Genomic DNA, 25,818 nt, shown 5'->3' with positions numbered 1-25,818 from the left:
ATAGGCAGGGTTAAGGGGAGATTTAATAGAGGTGTTCAAATTCGTTAACGGTTTTGATAGAGTAAATAGGGAGAAACTGTTTCCACTCGCAGTAGTGTCAGTAACCAGAGGACACAGATTTAAGATGATTGGCAGAAAAAAGTCAGAGGTGAGACGAGGAGAGTTTTTTTTACGCAGCGAGTTGTTCTGATCTGGAATGCGCTGCCTGAAAGGGCGGTGGAAGCAGATTCAATAATAACTTTCAAAAGAGAATTGGCTAAATACTTGAAGGGGAGAAAATTGTAGGGCTGTGGGGAAAGAGCAAGAGAATGGGACTAATTGGATAGCTTTTTGAAATAGCCGGCACAGGAAATGTGGGCAGAATGGCCTCCTTCTATGATCTAAGATTCTAAGAGAAAGAGAGAAAGAACAAACTTGCATTTATAAAGTATCTTTCCTGACCTCAGCATGTCCCAAAGTGCTTCACAGCCAATGAAGTACTTTTGAAGTGTAGTCACTGTTGTAATGTAGGAAACATAAGAGCTTTGCTCAATCCACATGTCATTGTTTCTCATTTTCTTTCAGCTGTTTCAGCATTTTCAATGTCTTTTGTGATTTCAGCAACTGTTATTCTGAATGAGCTGAACTGGACAGCGGCACTGGAGGACGTGTTCAAAAGTAACCGAGAAGCGGACTCCTCACTGCGTTGGCAGGTCTTTGGAAGTGCCACGGGAGTTACTAGATATTATCCAGGTATGTCAGTAATATGTGACAATAGAATCAAACCATACAGGAGCTCTATCAGCTTACACAGTAAAGAACTCTTACCCTGCTAACTAAACTGGGACTCCACAGTTACACGGTGAGTGATCTTTACCCTGCTGAATAAACAGCAACCCATTAATCATCACCGTGGCTCCCTAGGTAGCACTCTCGCCTTTGATTCAGGAAGTTGTATATTTAAGCCCCGTGCCACAAAACTGACATTTTTTTCATTTTTGAAAATGAGAAATGAGCCCCTTGAACTGGGAAGGTTGACCTCCGCTCCCAACTCTCTAATCTGCACACTCATCGAGGGGGGGTCTGCACTGGGGGTGGAGCCTCACAGAATGAATCCTTATGTCTAGCCCGTGCTATGCCTGTCCCGACAGAGCTTGATGCTGGCATCAGAGGGCCTAAATGGAACTGAACTGCTTCCCAGCGCTAACATGCCTACCTTGAAAATTCTTCATTAGAATGCAGACCTTGTTCTGTCCAAGCTCACAGCTTCACAGAGGGAAATGGTGCTGAATGAAACCAATGTCTCAGTTCACAGGTAGAACTTGCGTACTCAATCTTCTGTTTCACAGAATCAGTCTTTGTAACCATTTTGTGTTCTTTACAGCAACTCCATGGGGCCCGCCCAATAAGATTGATCTGTATGATGTCAGGCGGAGACCCTGGTGAGTGAGGGTATGATGGGAATGGGTGCTGCAAAAATATACTCAACTAATGTTCAAGATTTAAGTAGAATGGTGACCTGCGTAATGCAGAATTAATTAACAATATATCAATGATCCATTTCTCACTCAGCTTTACAGTAATTATTGTATTTCTTTTGAAGATTTTTTTAAATGTCTTTGCTCATTGGAGCAGAGCTAGTTACCTGTTACCAGTAATCAGTCCAACCTCCAATCATTGGAGCAGAGCTAGTTACCTGTTACCAGTAATCAGTCCAACCTCCAATCATTGGAGCAGAGCTAGTTACCAGTTACCAGTAATCAGTCCAACCTCCAATCATTGGAGCAGAGCTAGTTACCTGTTACCAGTAATCAGTCCAACCTCCAATCATTGGAGCAGAGCTAGTTACCTGTTACCAGTAATCAGTCCAACCTCCAATCATTGGAGCAGAGCTAGTTACCTGTTACCAGTAATCAGTCCAACCTCCAATCATTGGAGCAGAGCTAGTTACCTGTTACCAGTAATCAGTCCAACCTCCAATCATTGGAGCAGAGCTAGTTACCTGTTACCAGTAATCAGTCCAACCTCCAATCATTGGAGCAGAGCTAGTTACCTGTTACCAGTAATCAGTCCAACCTCCAATCATTGGAGCAGAGCTAGTTACATGTTACCAGTAATCAGTCCAACCTCCAATCATTGGAGCAGAGCTAGCTACCAGTTACCAGGGGCGCAAAATTGAGCCATGTAGCGCCCGTTGTTTTGGCGCTCCACGGCCTCTCTGACATCCAAGATGGCGTCTCGGATGCGCACGCACGTTTCCAGCGCCGGACGCCATCTTGGTATAGGAGTTAGCGCAGGCTCAGATAAAAAACACTGGAATTCATGTAAAGTAGGGAGAAAATGGCTTCAATCTGCATGCACAGCTGATTTAAAGTGATGGACACCATTTTGGGACTTAACGCTCAATTCAAGACACATCTTAACCCCGACCATCTGAACATGTCTTAGAGTGCCTGGAGGAATGCCACCAGCACTATTTAAAGGAACCATGCAGGATTTACAGATTAGTGGCTTAATTATTGCTTCTGGCTGCCAAGACATTTGTAACTGTTTTCGGAGGTCTCCTAGACTTGAACACTAGGACCCGGGGACTAAGCCTAACATTTAGAGCCAGGACGTGCAGGAGTGAAGTTAGGAAATGCTTCTACATACACAAAGGGTGGGAGAAGTTTGGAACGCTTTTCTGCAGACGACAGTTGATGCTAGCTCAATTGCGAATGTTAAATCTGAGATTGATAGATTTCTGTGAACCAAGGGTATTAGGGGATATGGGGCTAAGGCGGGTATATGGAGTTAGGTCACAGGTCCACCATGATCTCACCGACTGGTGGAACAGGCTCGAGGGGCAAAATGCCACGGCCACTTGCTGCCTCCTGATATGCGCCACCTTCTCCTACAAGAAATGGGACGTGTGTCTGGGTGATGTGCCTGTCATGGTTGAATAGCTGCCAGTATGTGTGGCCTGTGAGTTGTGGTTGGGTGGCTTGAAACAGTGGTAATGTGTAAGGGTGAGAAGAAGCATCTGATTGGAAGAGTTGAGTACTGATGGAAGGAGTTTGTTGGTATGTGGGTGATGGGGGTGTAGTGTGTGGTGCAGTTGGTAGGAGACGCCACTTGACAGTTGACCTCACTCACCTTGACACTCATGTCAAAGCATTGAACTTCTTCCAGAATTGCATCCATGTTCATGATGCTGTGCCTCTGGCATTGACTTCGTCCCCCGCTGCCTCCCACTGCCTTTTAGATATATGTCCGGAGGGCCCCTTGGTCCCCCCACCCCCCTGCAGACATAGGATGTTCCTCCTTCTGTCCACCTCTTGCACCAAGGTCTCTAGTGCATCAGCAGAGAACAGCAGGCCTGGTACCAACTCAGATCGGCAGATTGGTGAGGTCTGGTGTGCAGATTGGAAGATGTGGGATTTAGTGGTGCGCAACCTTTATTCAATGTTTTAACATAACTCATCAGTGTGTAAACATAGGGATGGGAGCTGCATCTGTGTTTTACCTGTGCGATGTCTGATCTCCGTTCAGACTCCGTGCAGATAGTAGACTGTTATTTTTAGCAAATAACAGGTGCCAGCTACCTTTAAGAGATTTCTAGGAAGCATCCTCCCTTTAAGAGATTGAGCTGCCCCTAGTGGTGGAAAGTGTGAATTGCATTGATTCCAGGTGCAAGACCTGGACTGGAACGCTGGTTGCAGGTGAATCCTCGGGCCGGCCGAAACTCGGGTCCTGCCCGCGCAGGGGTCCTTATCCAATTTTTTTTCCCCCAGGTATCAGTCCGACCTCCATTCATTGGAGTAGAGCTAGTTACCAGTTACCAGGCATCAATCCAACCTACATTCATTGGAGTAGAGCTAGTTACCAGTTACCAGGCATCAATCTAACCTACATTCATTGGAGTAGAGCTAGTTACCAGTTACCAGGCATCAATCTAACCTACATTCATTGGAGTAGAGCTAGTTAGCAGTTACCAGGCATCAATCTAACCTACATTCATTGGAGTAGAGCTAGTTACCAGTTACCAGGCATCAATCTAACCTCCAGTCATTGGAGTAGAGTTAGTTACCAGTTACCAGGCATCAATCTAACCTCCATTCATTGGAGTAGAGCTAGTTACCAGTTACCAAGCATCAATCTAACTTCCATTCATTGGAGTAGAGCTAGTTACCAGTTACCAGGCATCAATCTAACCTCCATTCATTGGAGTAGAGTTAGTTACCAGTTACCAGGCATCAATCTAACCTCCAGTCATTGGAGTAGAGTTAGTTACCAGTTACCAGGCATCAATCTAACCTCCATTCATTGGAGTAGAGCTAGTTACCAGTTACCAGGCATCAATCTAACCTCCATTCATTGGAGTAGAGCTAGTTACCAGTTACCAGGCATCAATCTAACCTACATTCATTGGAGTAGAGCTAGTTACCAGTTACCAGGCATCAATCTAACCTCCATTCATTGGAGTAGAGCTAGTTACCAGTTACCAGGCATCAATCTAACCTACATTCATTGGAGTAGAGCTAGTTACCAGTTACCAGGCATCAATCCAACTTCCATTCATTGGAGTAGAGTTAGTTACCAGTTACCAGGCATCAATCCAACTTCCATTCATTGGAGTAGAGTTAGTTACCAGTTACCAGGCATCAATCTAACCTACATTCATTGGAGTAGAGCTAGTTACCAGTTACCAGGCATCAATCTAACCTACATTCATTGGAGTAGAGCTAGTTACCAGTTACCAGGCATCAATCTAACCTACATTCATTGGAGTAGAGCTAGTTACCAGTTACCAGGCATCAATCTAACCTACATTCATTGGAGTAGAGCTAGTTACCAGTTACCAGGCATCAATCTAACCTACATTCATTGGAGTAGAGCTAGTTACCAGTTACCAGGCATCAATCTAACCTCCAGTCATTGGAGTAGAGTTAGTTACCAGTTACCAGGCATCAATCTAACCTCCATTCATTGGAGTAGAGCTAGTTACCAGTTACCAAGCATCAATCTAACTTCCATTCATTGGAGTAGAGCTAGTTACCAGTTACCAGGCATCAATCTAACCTCCATTCATTGGAGTAGAGTTAGTTACCAGTTACCAGGCATCAATCTAACCTCCAGTCATTGGAGTAGAGTTAGTTACCAGTTACCAGGCATCAATCTAACCTCCATTCATTGGAGTAGAGCTAGTTACCAGTTACCAGGCATCAATCTAACCTCCATTCATTGGAGTAGAGCTAGTTACCAGTTACCAGGCATCAATCTAACCTACATTCATTGGAGTAAAGCTAGTTACCAGTTACCAGGCATCAATCTAACCTCCATTCATTGGAGTAGAGCTAGTTACCAGTTACCAGGCATCAATCTAACCTACATTCATTGGAGTAGAGCTAGTTACCAGTTACCAGGCATCAATCTAACCTCCATTCATTGGAGTAGAGCTAGTTACCAGTTACCAGGCATCAATCTAACCTCCATTCATTGGAGCAGAGCTAGTTACCTGTCTTCAGTCCAACCTCTAGTCATTAGAACAGAGCTAGTTACACACATTCAATCCAACCTCCATTTGTTGGAGCAGAGTTTACCAGTTACCTGTCTTCAGTCCAACCTCTAGTCATTAGAACAGAGCTAGTTACACACATTCAATCCAACCTCCATTTGTTGGAGCAGAGTTCACCAGTTACCTGTCTTCAGACCAATCTCCAGTCATTAGAGCATTAACAGGACAGGGGAATAAAGAGATATGGGAACATGGGATTACTGCTCCTGTGAAGGATAAACACCAAAACGGACTGGTTGGGCCAAACAGCCTGTTTCCGTGTTAGAATTACATAGTAACTACGTGTAACTGTGAGAGATTGATGCAGTGATCAGTTGGTTTCTCGGTTGAGGCAGAGTATTGGTCAGTTCTCATGCAGTGCACCAGAGGGTGCTCTAATGACCTTCTCAACCTGAGTTTGCTCTGCACAAAATACTAATGGATGAGTAAGGCCATTTGGCCCATCTTCATTCACCCATCCAGAACCACTCTACACTCTCCCCATTGTTTCATCTAATTGTTTCTGAAATGATTCCAGGATTTTCGCTTCTATCACTCTGCCTGGAATCCACTCCACATGTTGATCTCTCTCTGTGTGTGAAGAAAGGCCTCTTAATATCAGTCCTAAAGTTGCCTCTTACTAATTTAAACCTGTTTCCCCTACTTCTGCTCCCACAGTTTAATTTAAAGTACTATTCCAGGTTTATCTTTTGCATTCCATTTACTATTTCACACACCTCTATATGACCATCACTCAGACACCTTCTTTACAGGCTAAAAAGCCCAAGTTTCTCCATTCTTTCCTCATAACTCAGACCCTGACACTGAGGATTCGCCTGGTGGGTCTTCTCTGCACTGTTTCCAGTGCTGACTATCTCCCTTGTTTCTCAGTGACCAGAACTGGACATAGTACTCAAAGTAGCTCTGACCACAGCTCTATGTAGCAGGCCTGCCTGAATATAGTTTCAGACTGGCCTTGGGCATCGATGCCGTGGCTATGGTGACCCTCCACACCCCCCCCCCCGCTCCCAATTTTCAACTGCTGACTGCCCATTTCTGAGGCGCAAACGGGCAGCCGTGTATCGAATTTCTCCCTCAAGATTTTGGTATCACTCCAGCCTTTGAGGAAGTGCTGTTGTGGAGGAAAGGATGAAAAGGTGAGTGTGAACCACCCCTGAAACTACAGGAGTGGAGAACATTCCTGCCCAATGACACTTTGAGGTCAAATGTTCTTTCAGGTGTCAGCCTTGGCTCAGTGGGTAGCTCTCTCACTTCTAAGTTAGAAGGTTGTGGGTTCAATTCCCACTCCAGAGACTTGAGTACAAAATCCTGGCTGACACTTCAGTGCAGTACTGAGGGAGTGCTGCACTGTCGGAGATGCCGTCTTTCGGATGAGACGTTAAACCATGGCCCCGTTTGCCCTCTCAGGCAGACTTAAACGATCCCATGGTGCTATTCAAAGATGAGCAGGGAGTTCTCCCCGGTGTCCTGGCCAAAATTTACCCCTCAACCACCATCACTAAAACAGATTATCTGGCCATTTATCTCATTGCTTGTTTGTGGGATCTTGCTGTGCGCAAATTGGCTGCCACGTTTCCTACATTACAACAGTGACTACACTTCAAAAGAAATCCATTGGCTGTAAAGTCCTTTAGGAAAGGTGCTGTTTTTCTTTCTAGTACAGTCCGCCAGTTCTGAAGGAGTCGTATTTTGGGACTTCCTACAGTGTGAAAGACATTTAATAAATGCAAGTTGGTTCACTTTGTTTCGGATACACAACTCAGTGAATGTTAACAATCCTCCTCAGTTCTCTTTCCTCCTTTAAGTTGAGAACCCGAGGTGAAGGGCCCAGTTCTAGATACCACCAAGGTTGATACAAGTAGGAGAGAACATGAGGCAAGTGATGAGGCAGTGACACCAAGCTTGGGTTTTAAAAACCTGGAGATTATGTGGAAGGGAAGACTGATGTGAGGAATCCCATAGTTTTAAGATCATGGGAAAGAGACGGTGGAGTTAATGTTCCTCGAGTCAGTGCCCGGGGAATGAGTTAGAGTAGGAGACGGTGGAGTTAATGTTCCTCGAGTCAGTGCCCGGGGAATGCCAATTCAGGAAAAAGGGGATTGCGCCGTGCAACCCCTCCTCACGTTGTCCGAGGATTTCTGAGGCTTCTCCTGCACTTTTGGTAGATGCAGTCTAAGTGCTCACTGCAAACAAAGCAGGAGAGGGCCTTCCCAGCCCCTTCCCCCAACTCAGCTTCCTGCCATTGCCCTGGAAGATTGCCCAGACTCAGGCACCCCAGGAACTAGTGATGAGTGTTGTGCCTGGAGGGTCTGACAGAGGCCCGATTGTCAGACAAAGAAGGTCCAGTCGGAGAATGGCCTACTCCTTGTTGCAAAACCCCTTCAGATCTTTGGGCATGGAGGACTTCTAGTTGCTGTTCTCCAACAGTTCCACAGCTGCAAGGCTCTGCCTAGGAGTGGGCCTGAGACCCAGCCTGAAAATTCAGGCACGTAGGCCTGGACATGCACTTTGGGTGTGCCTTGCCTGTCCAGTAAAGAAAGAAAGAAAGAACTTGCATTTATGCACGCCTTTCACAACCTCAGGACATCCCAATGAAGTACTTCTGAAGTGTAGTCACTGTTGTAATGTAGCGCCCGAATAAAGGGGGGACAGAGGAAAATTGGCCCTGGTGAGGTTTGGCAAGGGAAGAAGATCAGCCCGTGTTTGGAAGTTAGAAGGAACAAAAGAGGAAGATTCAGAGAAACACGGACCATTGCAGTAAAACAGAGAGCAACAAGGAGGGTTGGAAGCCAGGGAGGGTTGACTCTTTCTCTTGCATCCTGTTCAGGAGTGTGAGAGGTGTTAGAATGACCATATCACATATCAGAATAGTATCCAAGTGTCGGGTGGACTTAGGCTCTGTATTGTCAATGCTCAGTGGGGTAACAGACAAAACTACGTGACAATACACTGAAGGCTTTGTTTTCCTAAATTGTAAAATAAAGTCTGGGTGGAAGAATGAAAACAGTGTCCACCTTTTGTTGGAAAACTTTATTTTCCTGTGGATCAGGTTTATCAAAAGTCATTAAAACTTCAGAAAGCAATGAATAATATTACTCGTTTTTTTGGTAACATGTCATTCTGCGCCCAGCAAGCCGTTATCTGCAGCAGAGCAGTTTCTGTGCTGTTGTAAATGCTGACACTGCCCTGGGGAGAATTCAGCATTATGTTTTCTCGAGATCTCATCATAAGCACTCCAAAAGGTCAGAGTCATAGCAAAAGTGCGGCTTCAGTATAGTTGGCCTTCAAATTACCAGTGACAAATGAGTTAACAAAGTTAACTGTGGAGGTAAAGCCTGGGATTAATGCGGGGTCCAGCAGTGTTATCACAGACTCAGCAATATCCTGTGTTTATCATGTTAAAGATTGATTTCTTCTCCCAGACCTCCTTTGACTCATTCTTTGCCAGGACCTTGTGGCTTTCCCTTCCTCCTGCAATCTAGATGGGGTGATTTTCTGAGGCTCTGCTCTCAGGGCAGAGTGGAGCAGACAGGACTGTGGGTCAGGGGGGTAGGCTATAGCACCACAGGGCTGATTCCATGACTCGCACTCCCGACTAGAGACACTCCACACCGGGAGTGCAGCCTCTCAGAATTACTCCCATAGAGTGTGGACCTTAGCCCTTCACGATAATGATGGGCAGTCAAGTAATTATGTCCCCCCAGAATATGATCGTGGCTTACTTGCTGATGGTAAGAAACTGTTTGCAAACAAACTTGAGAAAGCCCATATCAACTTCAAACAGAATCAAACATTGTGGCAGCCCTCACAATACCCTCAACAACAACAACTTGCATTAATACAGTGCCTTTAACGTAGTAAAACATCCCGAGGCACTTCACAGGAGCAATTATCAAATAAAATTTGACACTGAGCCACATAAGGATAGCAAAAGCTTGGTCAAAGAGGTAGGTTTTAAGGAGCGTCTTAAAGGAAGAGAGAGAGGTGGAGAGGTTTAGGGAGGGAATTCCAGAGCTCAGGGTCTAGGCAGCTGAAGGCACGGCCGCCAATGGTGGAGCGATTAAAATCGGGGATGTGCAAGAGGCCAGAATTGGAGGAGCGCAGAGATCTCGGAGGGTTGTAGGGCTGGAGGAGGTTACAGAGATAGGGAGGGGTGAGGCTATGGAGAGAGACATTCCATTCCTGAGCTACATACAGAAAAAGAGAAACGTCAAAGAGTCACAAGGACGGAGATCCTAATGAGGTGTGAGAAACTGCTGCACAGCTGGATTCATATTGTACATCAGTGCCATCCTTTCCACATCTGTTTCATTACTTGAAATTCACATTCTTCATCAGTCCTTCTATGGATGATGATATTATGTTTTGGGGTCTTTTCTGCCTCTCTTGCTCTGGATACTTCAACTGCATTTTCAGAGATCCCTGAAGGTAGCAGGACAGGTAGATAAGGTGGTTAAGAAGGCATATGGAATACTTTCCTTTATTAGCTGAGGCATAGAATATAAGAGCAGGGAGGTTATGCTGGAACTGTAGAAAACACTGGTTAGGCCACAGCTTGAGTACTGTGTACAGTTCTGGTCACCACATTACAGGAAGGATGTGATTGCACTGGAGAGGGTGCAGAGGAGATTTACAAGGATGTTGCCAGGAATGGAGAATTTTAGCTATGATGACAGATTGGATAGGCTGGGGCTGTTTACCTTGGAACAGAGGAGGCTGAGGGGTGAATTAATTGAGGTGTATAAAATTGTGAGGGGCCCAGACAGAGTGGATAGGAAGGAGCTATTTCCCTTAGCAGAGGGGTCAATAACCAGGGGGCATAGATTTAAAGTAATTGGTAGAAGGATTAGAGGGGAGCTGAGGAGAATTTTTTTCACCCAGAGGGTGGTGGGGGTCTGGAACTCACTGCCTGAGAGGGTGGGAGAGGCAGAAACTCTCAACTCATTTAAAAAGTACCTGGATGTGCCCCTGAAGTGCCGTAACCTACAGGGCTACGGACCAAGTGCTGGAAAGTGGGATTAAGCTGGGTAGCTCATTTTCGGCCAGCACGGATATGATGGGCCGAATGGCCTCCTTCTGTGCCGTAATTTTCTATGATTCTATAATTCTAACTTCTCACGTTGCCAGACTTCTCTCTGGGTGAGTCTTACCTTCACTGCCCCTTATACCTGGATAACGAGTCCAGGATAACAAACAGAAAACCTTTCTGTAAGTTTCTTTAGCTGCTCCATCCATCCTGTACCTCCACAGGACCGATCTCCTGTTCCACATCGTTCACCTGAGGAAGGAGGTAGCCTCCGAAAGCTTGTGAAGTTAAAATAAAATTGCTGGACTATAACTTGGTGTAAAATTGTTTACAATTGTCAACCCCAGTCCATCACCGGCATCTCCACATCATCTAAAAGAAGCAGAGCATCACATCATCAGGTTTTGTTTTAGGATTTTAACTAATGAAATTACTTTATTGAAGAAATAATAAACAAGCAAGTATACCTTGCAGTAGTATCTAATATTATACTAATATTATAGTATCAAAAATCTTGTGCATGTGCTCATTTTCTATCCACAAACTTTGTCACTCTTTATGTCAATATTTACCTTTGAAAATGCCTCTGTGGTCAGTTATAATGGGAATTCCCCATATAAACAGGTCCCCATGACATACTAGTTGCAAGCTTCGACTACTAGACAGCGCTGTAGCTCCTCTGTATCACACATACACAGATACATACATGTATACACATATACACACACACACATATACGCATACACATACATATATACACACACATACACATATACACACATATATATACACAGCCACACACACATATAGACACACACATACACACAGACACATATATACACACACACAGACACACACATATATACAAGTAGACACACATACACACACACATACACACATATATACACAGCCACACACATATAAACTTACAGATACACATATATACACAGAGCCACACACATATTCAAATACACCCATATTCACATATATATACACACATATATACACAACAAAACACATACACACACAAATACACACAGAAACACACATATATACACATAGCCACATACATATAAATACACACATGTATACACAACCACACATATATACACACAGAAACAAACATACACACATTTACATACATACAGGCTTACACATATGCACACATATAGACACACATACACACACATGTACACATATACTTTAATACACATACATACATGTACACACACTTCTATACATACAACCAGACACAGAATACACATATATATAAACACAGCTACACACATACACACAGACACACACACACACACACCATGCACACATTCACAGATATCATATGTTATCGTCCCCAACTCCTCAAATGAAAAATTGAAAAGCATTACAATTTGTATGCTATAAATAACTTTTATATGCAGAACTTTTCTTTTAAATCTTTTCTACCTGCAGGAGCTAATTAGTCTGAATTATTTTTCTCAGTGTCTGTCCCATAGACCCAGTTTCTGAGCACAGTGTCTGTCCCATAGACCCAGGGTCTGAGCACAGTGTCTGTCCCATAGACCCAGGGTCTGAGCACAGTGTCTGACCCATAGACCCAGGGTCTGAGCACAGTGTCTGTCCCATAGACTCAGGGTCTGAGCACAGTGTCTGTCCCATAGACCCAGGGTCTGAGCACAGTGTCTGTCCCATAGACCCAGGGTCTGAGCACAGTGTCTGTCCCATAGATCCAGGGTCTGAGCACAGTGTCTGTCCCATAGACCCAGGGTCTGAGCACAGTGTCTGTCTCATAGACCCAGGGTCTGAGCACAGTGTCTGTCCCATAGACCCAGGGTCTGAGCACAGTGTCTGTCCCATAGACCCAGGGTCAGAGCACAGTGTCTGTCCCATAGACCCAGGGTCTGAGCACAGTGTCTGTCCCATAGACTCAGGGTCTGAGCACAGTGTCTGTCCCATAGACCCAGGGTCTGAGCACAGTGTCTGTCCCATAGACCCACCGTACTGAGCACAGTGTCTGTCCCATAGACCCAGGGTCTGAGCACAGTGTCTGTCCCATAGACCCAGGGTCTGAGCACAGTGTCTGTCCTATAGACCCAGGGTCTGAGCACAGTGTCTGTCCCATAGACCCAGGGTCTGAGCACAGTGTCTGTCTCATAGACCCAGGGTCTGAGCACAGTGTCTGTCCCATAGACCCAGGGTCTGAGCACAGTGTCTGTCCTATAGACCCAGGGTCTGAGCACAGTGTCTGTCCCATAGACCCAGGGTCTGAGCACAGTGTCTGTCCCATAGACCCAGGGTCTGAGCACAGTGTCTGTCCCATAGACCCAGGGTCTGAGCACAGTGTCTGTCCCATAGACTCATGGTCTGAGCACAGTGTCTGTCCTATAGACCCAGGGTCTGAGCACAGTGTCTGTCCCATAGACCCAGGGTCTGAGCACAGTGTCTGTCTCATAGACCCAGGGTCTGAGCACAGTGTCTGTCCCATAGACCCAGGGTCTGAGCACAGTGTCTGTCCCATAGACCCAGGGTCTGAGCACAGTGTCTGTCCCATAGACCCAGGGTCTGAGCACAGTGTCTGTCCCATAGACCCAGGGTCTGAGCACAGTGTCTGTCCCATAGACCCAGGGTCTGAGCACAGTGTCTGTCCCATAGACCCAGGGTCTGAGCACAGTGTCTGTCCCATAGACTCATGGTCTGAGCACAGTGTCTGTCCTATAGACCCAGGGTCTGAGCACAGTGTCTGTCCCATAGACCCAGGGTCTGAGCACAGTGTCTGTCTCATAGACCCAGGGTCTGAGCACAGTGTCTGTCCCATAGACCCAGGGTCTGAGCACAGTGTCTGTCCCATAGACCCAGGGTCTGAGCACAGTGTCTGTCCCATAGACCCAGTGTCTGAGCACAGTGTCTGTCCTATAGACCCAGGGTCTGAGCACAGTGTCTGTCCTATAGACCCAGGGTCTGAGCACAGTGTCTGTCCCATAGACCCAGGGTCTGAGCACAGTGTCTGTCCCATAGACCCAGGGTCTGAGCACAGTGTCTGTCCCATAGACCCAGGGTCTGAGCACAGTGTCTGTCCCATAGACCCAGGGTCTGAGCACAGTGTCTGTCCCATAGACCCAGGGTCTGAGCACAGTGTCTGTCCCATAGACTCATGGTCTGAGCACAGTGTCTGTCCTATAGACCCAGGGTCTGAGCACAGTGTCTGTCCCATAGACCCAGGGTCTGAGCACAGTGTCTGTCTCATAGACCCAGGGTTTGAGCACAGTGTCTGTCCCATAGACCCAGGGTCTGAACACAGTGTCTGTCCCATAGACCCAGGGTCTGAGCACAGTGTCTGTCCCATAGACCCAGGGTCTGAGCACAGTGTCTGTCCCATAGACCCAGGGTCTGAGCACAGTGTCTGTCCCATAGACTCATGGTCTGAGCACAGTGTCTGTCCTATAGACCCAGGGTCTGAGCACAGTGTCTGTCCTATAGACCCAGGGTCTGAGCACAGTGTCTGTCCTATAGACCCAGGGTCTGAGCACAGTGTCTGTCCCATAGACCCAGGGTCTGAGCACAGTGTCTGTCCCATAGACCCAGGGTCTGAGCACAGTGTCTGTCCCATAGACCCAGGGTCTGAGCACAGTGTCTGTCCCATAGACTCATGGTCTGAGCACAGTGTCTGTCTTATAGACCCAGGGTCTGAGCACAGTGTCTGTCCCATAGACCCAGGGTCTGAGCACAGTGTCTGTCCCATAGACCCAGGGTTTGAGCACAGTGTCTGTCCCATAGACCCAGGGTCTGAGCACAGTGTCTGTCCCATAGACCCAGGGTCTGAGCACAGTGTCTGTCCCATAGACCCAGGGTCTGAGCACAGTGTCTGTCCCATAGACCCAGGGTCTGAGCACAGTGTCTGACCCATAGACCCAGGGTCTGAGCACAGTGTCTGTCCCATAGACCCAGGGTCTGAGCACAGTGTCTGTCCTATAGACCCAGGGTCTGAGCACAGTGTCCCAGGGTCTGAGCCCAGTGTATGTTAATGTTAGTGTTCAGGACATGCACGTGGCAGACTGTGCAGTTCGCTGTAATGTGATGGTGCTGGGACTGTATAATGAATTGATCTCGGTCTTTGTTTGCAGTACTAAATCGGGTCTGTAACATGTTCCTTGTAACGACGCAGCATTCACCGGCTCTGTTTGTGAAAGAAAAATTATTATTCTCCCCCTCAGTACAGCAGCTGAATCTATTTTTAAAAGTAATTTGTTTCCCGAACAGAACCTTACACAACGAGGTGCCTCACATGATTTGCTCTGACCTTGTCTAACTGACTCTTTTGGGGACTAACTGCCCATTTTCCGGCTTTATTTCATTGCAGGTATATCCAGGGTGCCTCATCGCCCAAGGACATGATGATTATAGTAGATGTGTAAGTATTCATTGGCTCACCCCTCACCTACACATACGAGGGGTGCATTGCGTTTCCCTGATAGGACACTTACACCCACTGTCTGAGCCCCATCGTGTATGGTACACACTGATCTATTGGCATTGATCGCACACAGTATCAGAATTTCAGACACACTAATTCATGGTAAAGTTAGGCATTTTACCCAGAAAGGACATAGTGTGGGAGGTGGAAATGTGAGACTGTGGCCTAGAAATTCGATGGTTCCACGTCCGTTTGGACTCTTAAGCATCCAGTATGGTGGGCAGGGCAGGTGCCATAGAATGTGCACTAACAGACATGGGGGAGATTTTTATTTGTCATGCTCCCTGCAGGGAACTTCATGCATGAAGAGGACAAAGCAGGAATTCAGGCCACGCACACCCGACCCCCGGGAATTCCTTCATTGAAATGGTGCCTGATACAAGCCTTTCACATCTAAAACTTTGTGGCAGAATGAAAATATACACCAAAATTGTTACCAAATGGCCGAGTCGTTGAAAATAAACTTTGTTTTACAAAAACAGGCCATGCAATTTGTGCCAGAGTTAACCGTTCCTGGTTAACTCCAACCCGGACCGTTAGTACTCATCGACCCGGACCGTTATTACCCGTCGACCCGGACAGTTATTACCCGTCAACCCGGACCGTTATTACTCATCGACCCGGACCGTTATTACCCGTCGACCCGGACCATTATTACTCATCGACCCGGACCGTTATTACTCATCAACCCGGACCGTTATTACTCATCGACCCGGACCGTTATTACTCATCGACCCGGACCGTTATTACCCGTCGACCCGGACCGTTAGTGCCCGTCGACCCGGACCGTTATTACCCGTCGACCCGGACCGTTATTACCTGTCGACCCGGACCGTTATTACCCATCGACCCGGACCGTTATTACTCATCGACCCGGACCGTTATTACCCGTCGACCCGGACCGTTATTACCCGTCGACCCGGACCGTTATTACCCGTCGACCCGGACCGTTATTACCCGTCGACCCGGACCGTTATTACTCGTCGACCCGGACCGTTATTACCCGTCGACCCGGACCGTTATTACCCGTCGACCCGGACCGTTATTACCTGTCGACCCGGACCGTTATTACTCGTCGACCCGGACCGTTATTACCCGTCGACCCGGACCGTTATTACCCGTCGACCCGGAACGTTATTACCCGTCGACCCGGACCGTTATTACTCGTCGACCCGGACTGTTATTACTCGTCGACCCGGACCGTTATTACCTGTCGACCCGGACCGTTATTACTCGTCGACCCGGACCGTTATTACCCGTCGACCCGGACCGTTATTACTCGTCGACCCGGACCGTTATTACCCGTTGACCCGGACCGTTAGTGCCCGTCGACCCGGACCGTTATTAACCATCGACCCGGAGCGTTATTACCCGTCGAACCGGACCGTTATTACTCGTCGACCCGGACCGTTATTACCCGTCGACCCGGACCGTTATTACTCGTCGACCCGGACCGTTATTACCCGTTGACCCGGACCGTTAGTGCCCGTCGACCCGGACCGTTATTAACCATCGACCCGGAGCGTTATTACCCGTCGAACCGGACCGTTATTACTCGTCGACCCGGACCGTTAGTGCCCATCGACCCGGACCGTTATTACTCGTCGACCCGGACCGTTATTACCCGTCGACCCGGACCTTTAGTGCCCGTCGACCCGGACCGTTATTACTCATCGACCCGGACCGTTATTACCCGTCGACCCGGACCGTTACTACCTGTCGACCCGGACCGTTATTACCCGTCGACCCGGACCGTTATTACTCATCGACCCGGACCGTTATTACCCGTCGACCCGGACCGTTATTACCTGTCGACCCGGACCGTTATTACCCGTCGACCCGGACCGTTATTACCCGTCGACCCGGACCGTTATTACCCGTCGACCCGGACCGTTAGTGCCCGTCGACCCGGACCGTTATTACCCGTCGACCCGGACCGTTATTACCCGTCGACCCGGACCGTTATTACCCGTCGACCCGGACCGTTATTACCCGTCGACCCGGACCGTTATTACCCGTCGACCCGGACCGTTATTACCCGTCGACCCGGACCGTTATTACCCGTCGACCCGGACCGTTATTACCTGTCGACCCGGACCGTTATTACCCATCGACCCGGACCGTTATTACTCGTCGACCCGGACCGTTATTACCCGTCGACCCGGACCGTTATTACCTGTCGACCCGGACCGTTATTACTCGTCGACCCGGACCGTTATTACCTGTCGACCCGGACCGTTATTACCCGTCGACCCGGACCGTTATTACCCGTCGACCCGGACCGTTATTACCCGTCGACCCGGACCGTTATTACCTGTCGACCCGGACCGTTATTACCCGTCGACCCGGACCGTTATTACCTGTCGACCCGGACCGTTATTACCTGTCGACCCGGACCGTTATTACCCGTCGACCCGGACCGTTATTACCCGTCGACCCGGACCGTTATTACCTGTCGACCCGGACCGTTATTACCCGTCGACCCGGACCGTTATTACCTGTCGACCCGGACCGTTATTACCCGTCGACCCGGACCGTTATTACCTGTCGACCCGGACCGTTATTACCTGTCGACCCGGACCGTTAGTGCCCGTCGACCCGGACCGTTATTACCCGTCGACCCGGACCGTTATTACCTGTCGACCCGGACCGTTAGTGCCCGTCGACCCGGACCGTTATTACCCGTCGACCCGGACCGTTATTACCCGTCGACCCGGACCGTTATTACCCGTCGACCCGGACCGTTATTACCCGTCGACCCGGACCGTTAGTGCCCGTCGACCCGGACCGTTAGTGCCCGTCGACCCGGACCGTTAGTGCCCGTCGACCCGGACCGTTATTACCCGTCGACCCGGACCGTTAGTGCCCGTCGACCCGGACCGTTATTACTCATCGACCCGGACCGTTATTACTCATCGACCCGGACCGTTATTACCCGTCGACCCGGACCGTTATTACCCGTCGACCCGGACCGTTATTACCCGTCGACCCGGACCGTTATTACCCGTCGACCCGGACCGTTATTACCCGTCGACCCGGACCGTTATTACCCGTCGACCCGGACCGTTATTACTCATCGACCCGGACCGTTATTACTCATCGACCCGGACCGTTATTACCCGTCGACCCGGACCGTTTTATGCCAGTCGACCCGGACCGTTATTACCCGTCGACCCGGACCGTTTTATGCCAGTCGACCCGGACCGTTATTACCCGTCGACCCGGACCGTTTTATGCCAGTCGACCCGGACCGTTATTACCCATCGACCCGGACCGTTATTACCCGTCGACCCGGACCGTTAGTGCCCGTCGACCCGGACCGTTATTATCCGTCGACCCGGACCGTTATTACCCGTCGACCCGGACCGTTATTATCCGTCGACCCGGACCGTTATTACCCGTCGACCCGGACCGTTAGTGCCCGTCGACCCGGACCGTTATTACCCGTCGACCCGGACCGTTATTACCCGTCGACCCGGACCGTTATTACTCATCGACCCGGACCGTTATTACCCGTCGACCCGGACCGTTATTACCCATCGACCCGGACCGTTATTACTCATCGACCCGGACCGTTATTACCCGTCGACCCGGACCGTTATTACCCGTCGACCCGGACCGTTATTACCCGTCGACCCGGACCGTTATTACTCATCGACCCGGACCGTTATTACTCATCGACCCGGACCGTTATTACCCATCGACCCGGACCGTTATTACCTGTCGACCCGGACCGTTATTACCCGTCGACCCGGACCGTTATTACCCGTCGACCCGGACCGTTATTACCCGTCGACCCGGACCGTTATTACCTGTCGACCCGGACCGTTATTACCCGTCGACCCGGACCGTTATTACCCGTCGACCCGGACCGTTATTACCTGTCGACCCGGACCGTTATTACCCGTCGACCCGGACCGTTATTACCCGTCGACCCGGACCGTTATTACCCGTCGACCCGGACCGTTATTACCTGTCGACCCGGACCGTTATTACCCGTCGACCCGGACCGTTATTACCCGTCGACCCGGACCGTTATTACCCATCGACCCGGACCGTTATTACCTGTCGACCCGGACCGTTATTACCCGTCGACCCGGACCGTTATTACCCGTCGACCCGGACCGTTATTACCCGTCGACCCGGACCGTTTATTACCCGTCGACCCGGACCGTTATTACCCGTCGACCCGGACCGTTATTACCCGTCGACCCGGACCGTTATTACCCGTCGACCCGGACCGTTATTACCCGTCGACCCGGACCGTTATTACCCGTCGACCCGGACCGTTATTACCCGTCGACCCGGACCGTTATTACCCGTCGACGCGGACCGTTAGTGCCCGTCGACCCGGACCGTTATTACCCGTCGACCCGGACCGTTATTACCCGTCGACCCGGACCGTTATTACCCGTCGACCCGGACCGTTATTACCCGTCGACCCGGACCGTTAGTGCCCGTCGACCCGGACCGTTATTACCCGTCGACCCGGACCGTTATTACCCGTCGACCCGGAGCGTTAGTGCCCGTCGACCCGGACCGTTATTACCCGTCGACCCGGACTGTTAGTGCCCGTCGACCCGGACCGTTATTACCCGTCGACCCGGACCGTTATTACCCGTCGACCCGGACCGTTATTACCCGTCGACCCGGACCGTTATTACCCGTCGACCCGGACCGTTATTACCCGTCGACCCGGACCGTTATTACCCGTCGACCCGGACCGTTAGTGCCCGTCGACCCGGACCGTTATTACCCGTCGACCCGGACCGTTAGTGCCCGTCGACCCGGACCGTTAGTGCCCGTCGACCCGGACCGTTAGTGCCCGTCGACCCGGACCGTTATTACCCGTCGACCCGGACCGTTATTACCCGTCGACCCGGAGCGTTAGTGCCCGTCGACCCGGACCGTTATTACCTGTCGACCCGGACCGTTATTACCCGTCGACCCGGACCGTTATTACCCGTCGACCCGGACCGTTAGTGCCCGTCGACCCGGACCGTTATTACCCGTCGACCCGGACCGTTATTACCCGTCGACCCGGACCGTTATTACCCGTCGACCCGGACCGTTATGACCCGTCGACCCGGACCGTTATTACCCGTCGACCCGGACCGTTATGACCCGTCGACCCGGACCGTTATTACCCGTCGACCCGGACCGTTATTACCCGTCGACCCGGACCGTTATTACCCGTCGACCCGGACCGTTAGTGCACGTCGACCCGGACCGTTATTACCCGTCGACCCGGACCGTTATTACCCGTCGACCCGGACCGTTAGTGCACGTCGACCCGGACCGTTATTACCCGTCGACCCGGACCGTTAGTGCCCGTCGACCCGGACCGTTATTACCCGTCGACCCGGACCGTTATTACCCGTCGACCCGGACCGTTATTACCCGTCGACCCGGACCGTTATTACCCATCGACCCGGAGCGTTATTACCTGTCGACCCGGACCGTTATTACCCATCGACCCGGAGCGTTATTACCCGTCGACCCGGACCGTTATTACCTGTCGACCCGGACCGTTATTACCCGTCGACCCGGACCGTTATTACCTGTCGACCCGGACCGTTATTACCCGTCGACCCGGACCGTTATTACCCGTCGACCCGGACCGTTATTACCCGTCGACCCGGACCGTTAGTGCCCGTCGACCCGGACCGTTATTACCCGTCGACCCGGACCGTTATTACCCGTCGACCCGGACCGTTATTACCCGTCGACCCGGACCGTTATTACTCATCGACCCGGACCGTTATTACCCGTCGACCCGGACCGTTAGTACCCGTCGACCCGGACCGTTATTACCCGTCGACCCGGACCGTTATTACCCGTCGACCCGGAGCGTTAGTGCCCGTCGACCCGGACCGTTAGTGCCCGTCGACGCGGACCGTTATTACCCGTCGACCCGGACCGTTAGTGCCCATCGACCCGGACCGTTATTACCCGTCGACCCGGACCGTTAGTGCCCATCGACCCGGACCGTTATTACCCGTCGACCCGGACCGTTATGACCCATCGACCCGGACCGTTATTACCCGTCGACCCGGACCGTTATGACCCGTCGACCCAGACCGTTATTACCCGTCGACCCGGACCGTTATTACCCGTCGACCCGGACCGTTATTACCCGTCGACCCGGACCGTTATTACCCGTCGACCCGGACCGTTATTACCCGTCGACCCGGACCGTTATTACCCGTCGACCCGGACCGTTAGTGCCCGTCGACCCGGACCGTTAGTGCCCGTCGACCCGGACCGTTATTACCCGTCGACGCGGACCGTTATTACCCGTCGACCCGGACCGTTATTACCCGTCGACCCGGACCGTTATTACCCGTCGACCCGGACCGTTATTACTCATCGACCCGGACCGTTAGTGCCCGTCGACCCGGACCGTTATTACCCGTCGACCCGGACCGTTATTACTCATCGACCCGGACCGTTAGTGCCCGTCGACCCGGACCGTTATTACCCGTCGACCCGGACCGTTATTACCCGTCGACCCGGACCGTTATTACCCGTCGACCCGGACCGTTAGTGCCCGTCGGCCCGGACCGTTAGTGCCCGTCGACCCGGACCGTTATTACCCGTCGACCCGGACCGTTATTACCCGTCGACCCGGACCGTTATTACCCGTCGACCCGGACCGTTAGTGCCCGTCGACCCGGACCGTTATTACCCGTCGACCCGGACCGTTAGTGCCCATCGACCCGGACCGTTATTACCCGTCGACCCGGACCGTTAGTGCCCATCGACCCGGACCGTTATTACCCGTCGACCCGGACCGTTATTACCCGTCGACCCGGACCGTTAGTGCCCATCGACCCGGACCGTTATTACCCGTTGACCCAGACCGTTATTACCCGTCGACCCGGACCGTTAGTGCCCGTCGACCCGGACCGTTATTACCCGTCGACCCGGACCGTTATTACCCGTCGACCCGGAGCGTTAGTGCCCGTCGACCCGGACCGTTATTACCCGTCGACCCGGACCGTTATTACCCGTCGACCCGGAGCGTTAGTGCCCGTCGACCCGGACCGTTATTACCCATCGACCCGGACCGTTATTACCCGTCGACCCGGACCGTTAGTGCCCGTCGACCCTGACCGTTACTGCCCGTCGACCCGGACCGTTATTACCCGTCGACCCGGACCGTTATTACTCGTCGACCCGGACCGTTAGTGCCCGTCGACCCGGACCGTTATTACCCGTCGACCCGGACCGTTATTACCCGTCGACCCGGACCGTTAGTGCCCGTCGACCCGGACCGTTAGTGCCCGTCGACCCGGACCGTTATTACCCGTCGACCCGGACCGTTATTACCCGTCGACCCGGACCGTTAGTGCCCGTCGACCCGGACCGTTATTACCCGTCGACCCGGACCGTTATTACCCGTCGACCCGGACCGTTATTACCCGTCGACCCGGACCGTTAGTGCCCGTCGACCCGGACCGTTATTACCCGTCGACCCGGACCGTTATTACCCGTCGACCCGGACCGTTATTACCCGTCGACCCGGAGCGTTAGTGCCCGTCGACCCGGACCGTTATTACCCGTCGACCCGGACTGTTAGTGCCCGTCGACCCGGACCGTTATTACCCGTCGACGCGGACCGTTATTACCCGTCGACCCGGACCGTTATTACCCGTCGACCCGGACCGTTAGTGCCCGTCGACCCGGACCGTTATTACCCGTCGACCCAGACCGTTATTACCCGTCGACCCGGACCGTTATTACCCGTCGACCCGGACCGTTATTACCCGTCGACCCGGACCGTTATTACCCGTCGACCCGGACCGTTAGTGCCCGTCGACCCGGACCGTTAGTGCCCGTCGACCCGGACCGTTAGTGCCCGTCGACCCGGACCGTTATTACCCGTCGACCCGGACTGTTAGTGCCCGTCGACCCGGACCGTTATTACCCGTCGACCCGGACCGTTATTACCCGTCGACCCGGACCGTTATTACCCGTCGACCCGGACCGTTAGTGCCCGTCGACCCGGACCGTTATTACCCGTCGACCCGGACCGTTATTACCCGTCGACCCGGACCGTTATTACACGTCGACCCGGACCGTTATTACCCGTCGACCCGGACCGTTATTACCCGTCGACCCGGACCGTTATTACCCGTCGACCCGGACCGTTATTACCCGTCGACCCGGACCGTTATTACCCGTCGACCCGGAGCGTTAGTGCCCGTCGACCCGGACCGTTATTACCCGTCGACCCGGAGCGTTAGTGCACGTCGACCCGGACCGTTATTACCCGTCGACCCGGACCGTTAGTGCCCGTCGACCCGGACCGTTAGTGCCCGTCGACCCGGAGCGTTAGTGCCCGTCGACCCTGACCGTTATTACCCGTCGACCCGGAGCGTTAGTGCCCGTCGACCCGGACCGTTATTACCCGTCGACCCGGACCGTTATTACCCGTCGACCCGGACCGTTATTACCCGTCGACCCGGACCGTTATTACCCGTCGACCCGGACCGTTAGTGCCCGTCGACCCGGACCGTTATTACTCTTCGACCCGGACCGTTATTACCTGTCGACCCGGACCGTTATTACCCGTCGACCCGGACCGTTATTACCCGTCGACCCGGACCGTTATTACCTGTCGACCCGGACCGTTATTACCCGTCGACCCGGACCGTTATTACCCTTCGACCCGGACCGTTATTACCTGTCGACCCGGACCGTTATTACCCGTCGACCCGGACCGTTATTACCCGTCGACCCGGACCGTTATTACCCGTCGACCCGGACCGTTATTACCCGTTGACCCGGACCGTTATTACCCATCGACCCGGACCGTTATTACCCGTCGACCCGGACCGTTATTACCCGTCGACCCGGACCGTTATTACCCGTCGACCCGGACCGTTATTACCCGTCGACCCGGACCGTTAGTGCCCGTCGACCCGGACCGTTATTACCCGTCGACCCGGACCGTTATTACCCGTCGACCCGGAGCGTTAGTGCCCGTCGACCCGGACCGTTATTACCCATCGACCTGGACCGTTATTACCCGTCGACCCGGACCGTTAGTGCCCGTCGACCCGGACCGTTATTACCCGTCGACCCGGACCGTTATTACCCGTCGACCCGGACCGTTAGTGCCCGTCGACCCGGACCGTTATTACCCGTCGACCCGGACCGTTATTACCCGTCGACCCGGACCGTTATTACCCGTCGACCCGGACCGTTAGTGCCCGTCGACCCGGACCGTTATTACCCGTCGACCCGGACCGTTATGACCCGTCGACCCGGACCGTTATTACCCGTCGACCCGGACCGTTATTACCCGTCGACCCGGAGCGTTAGTGCCCGTCGACCCGGACCGTTATTACCCGTCGACCCGGAGCGTTAGTGCCCTTCGACCCGGACCGTTATTACCCGTCGACCCGGACCGTTAGTGCCCATCGACCCGGACCGTTATTACCCGTCGACCCGGACCGTTATTACCCGTCGACCCGGACCGTTATTACCCGTCGACGCGGACCGTTAGTGCCCATCGACCCGGACCGTTATTACCCGTCGACCCGGACCGTTATTACCCGTCGACCCGGACCGTTATTACCCGTCGACCCGGACCGTTAGTGCCCATCGACCCGGACCGTTATTACCCGTCGACCCGGACCGTTATTACCCGTCGACCCGGACCGTTATTACCCGTCGACCCGGACCGTTATTACCCTTCGACCCGGAGCGTTAGTGCCCGTCGACCCGGACCGTTATTACCCATCGACCTGGACCGTTATTACCCGTCGACCCGGACCGTTATTACCCGTCGACCCGGACCGTTAGTGCCCGTCGACCCAGACCGTTATTACTCGTCGAGCCGGACCGTTAGTGCCCGTCGACCCGGACCGTTATTACTCGTCGACCCGGACCATTAGTGCCCGTCGACGCGGACCGTTATTACCCGTCGACCCGGAGCGTTAGTGCCCGTCGACCCGGACCGTTATTACCCGTCGACCCGGACCGTTAGTGCCCGTCGACCCAGACCGTTATTACTCGTCGACACGGACCGTTATTACCCGTCGACCCGGACCGTTATTACTCGTCGACCCGGACCGTTAGTGCCCGTCGACCCGGACCGTTATTACTCGTCGACCCGGACCGTTAGTGCCCGTCGACCCGGACCGTTATTACCCGTCGACCCGGACCGTTTATTACCCGTCGACCCGGACCGTTATTACTCGTCGACCCGGACCGTTATTACCCGTCGATCCGGACCGTTATTACCCGTCGACCCGGACCGTTATTACCCGTCGACCTGGACCGTTATTACCCGTCGACCCGGACCGTTAGTGCCCATCGACCCAGACCGTTATTACCCGTCGACCCGGACCGTTATTACTCGTCGACCCGGACCGTTAGTGCCCGTCGACCCGGACCGTTATTACTCGTCGACCCGGACCGTTAGTGCCCGTCGACCCGGACCGTTATTACCCGTCGACCCGGACCGTTTATTACTCGTCGACCCGGACCGTTATTACCCGTCGACCCGGACCGTTTATTACCCGTCGACCCGGACCGTTATTACTCGTCGACCCGGACCTTTAGTGCCCGTCGACCCGGACCGTTATTACCCGTCGACCCGGACTGTTATTACCCGTCGACCCGGACCGTTATTACCCGTCGACCCGGACCGTTATTACCCGTCGACCCGGACCGTTATTACTCGTCGACCCAGACCGTTATTACCCGTCGACCCGGACTGTTATTACCCGTCGACCCGGACCGTTATTACCCGTCGACCCGGACTGTTATTACCCG

The 25,818-nt window shown here is 52.2% G+C and overlaps 1 protein-coding gene across 2 annotated transcripts in view; it reads left to right on the top strand.

The window, feature by feature from the left end:
* cacna2d2a (calcium channel, voltage-dependent, alpha 2/delta subunit 2a) overlaps positions 1–25,818 on the top strand; it is a 1,119,650-nt gene that overhangs the window by 694,619 nt on the left and 399,213 nt on the right. For both annotated transcript variants that reach the window (XM_067999049.1, XM_067999048.1), the window contains exons 6-8: positions 601–732; positions 1,364–1,421; positions 14,917–14,967. In XM_067999049.1, the coding sequence (XP_067855150.1) occupies positions 601–732; positions 1,364–1,421; positions 14,917–14,967 (241 nt within the window). The remainder of the gene's footprint in view (positions 1–600; positions 733–1,363; positions 1,422–14,916; positions 14,968–25,818) is intronic.

Source organism: Heptranchias perlo, chromosome 17, assembly GCF_035084215.1.
Source record: "Heptranchias perlo isolate sHepPer1 chromosome 17, sHepPer1.hap1, whole genome shotgun sequence".
Lineage (NCBI taxonomy): Eukaryota > Metazoa > Chordata > Chondrichthyes > Hexanchiformes > Hexanchidae > Heptranchias > Heptranchias perlo.
This window is presented reverse-complemented; position numbering and strand designations above follow the sequence as displayed.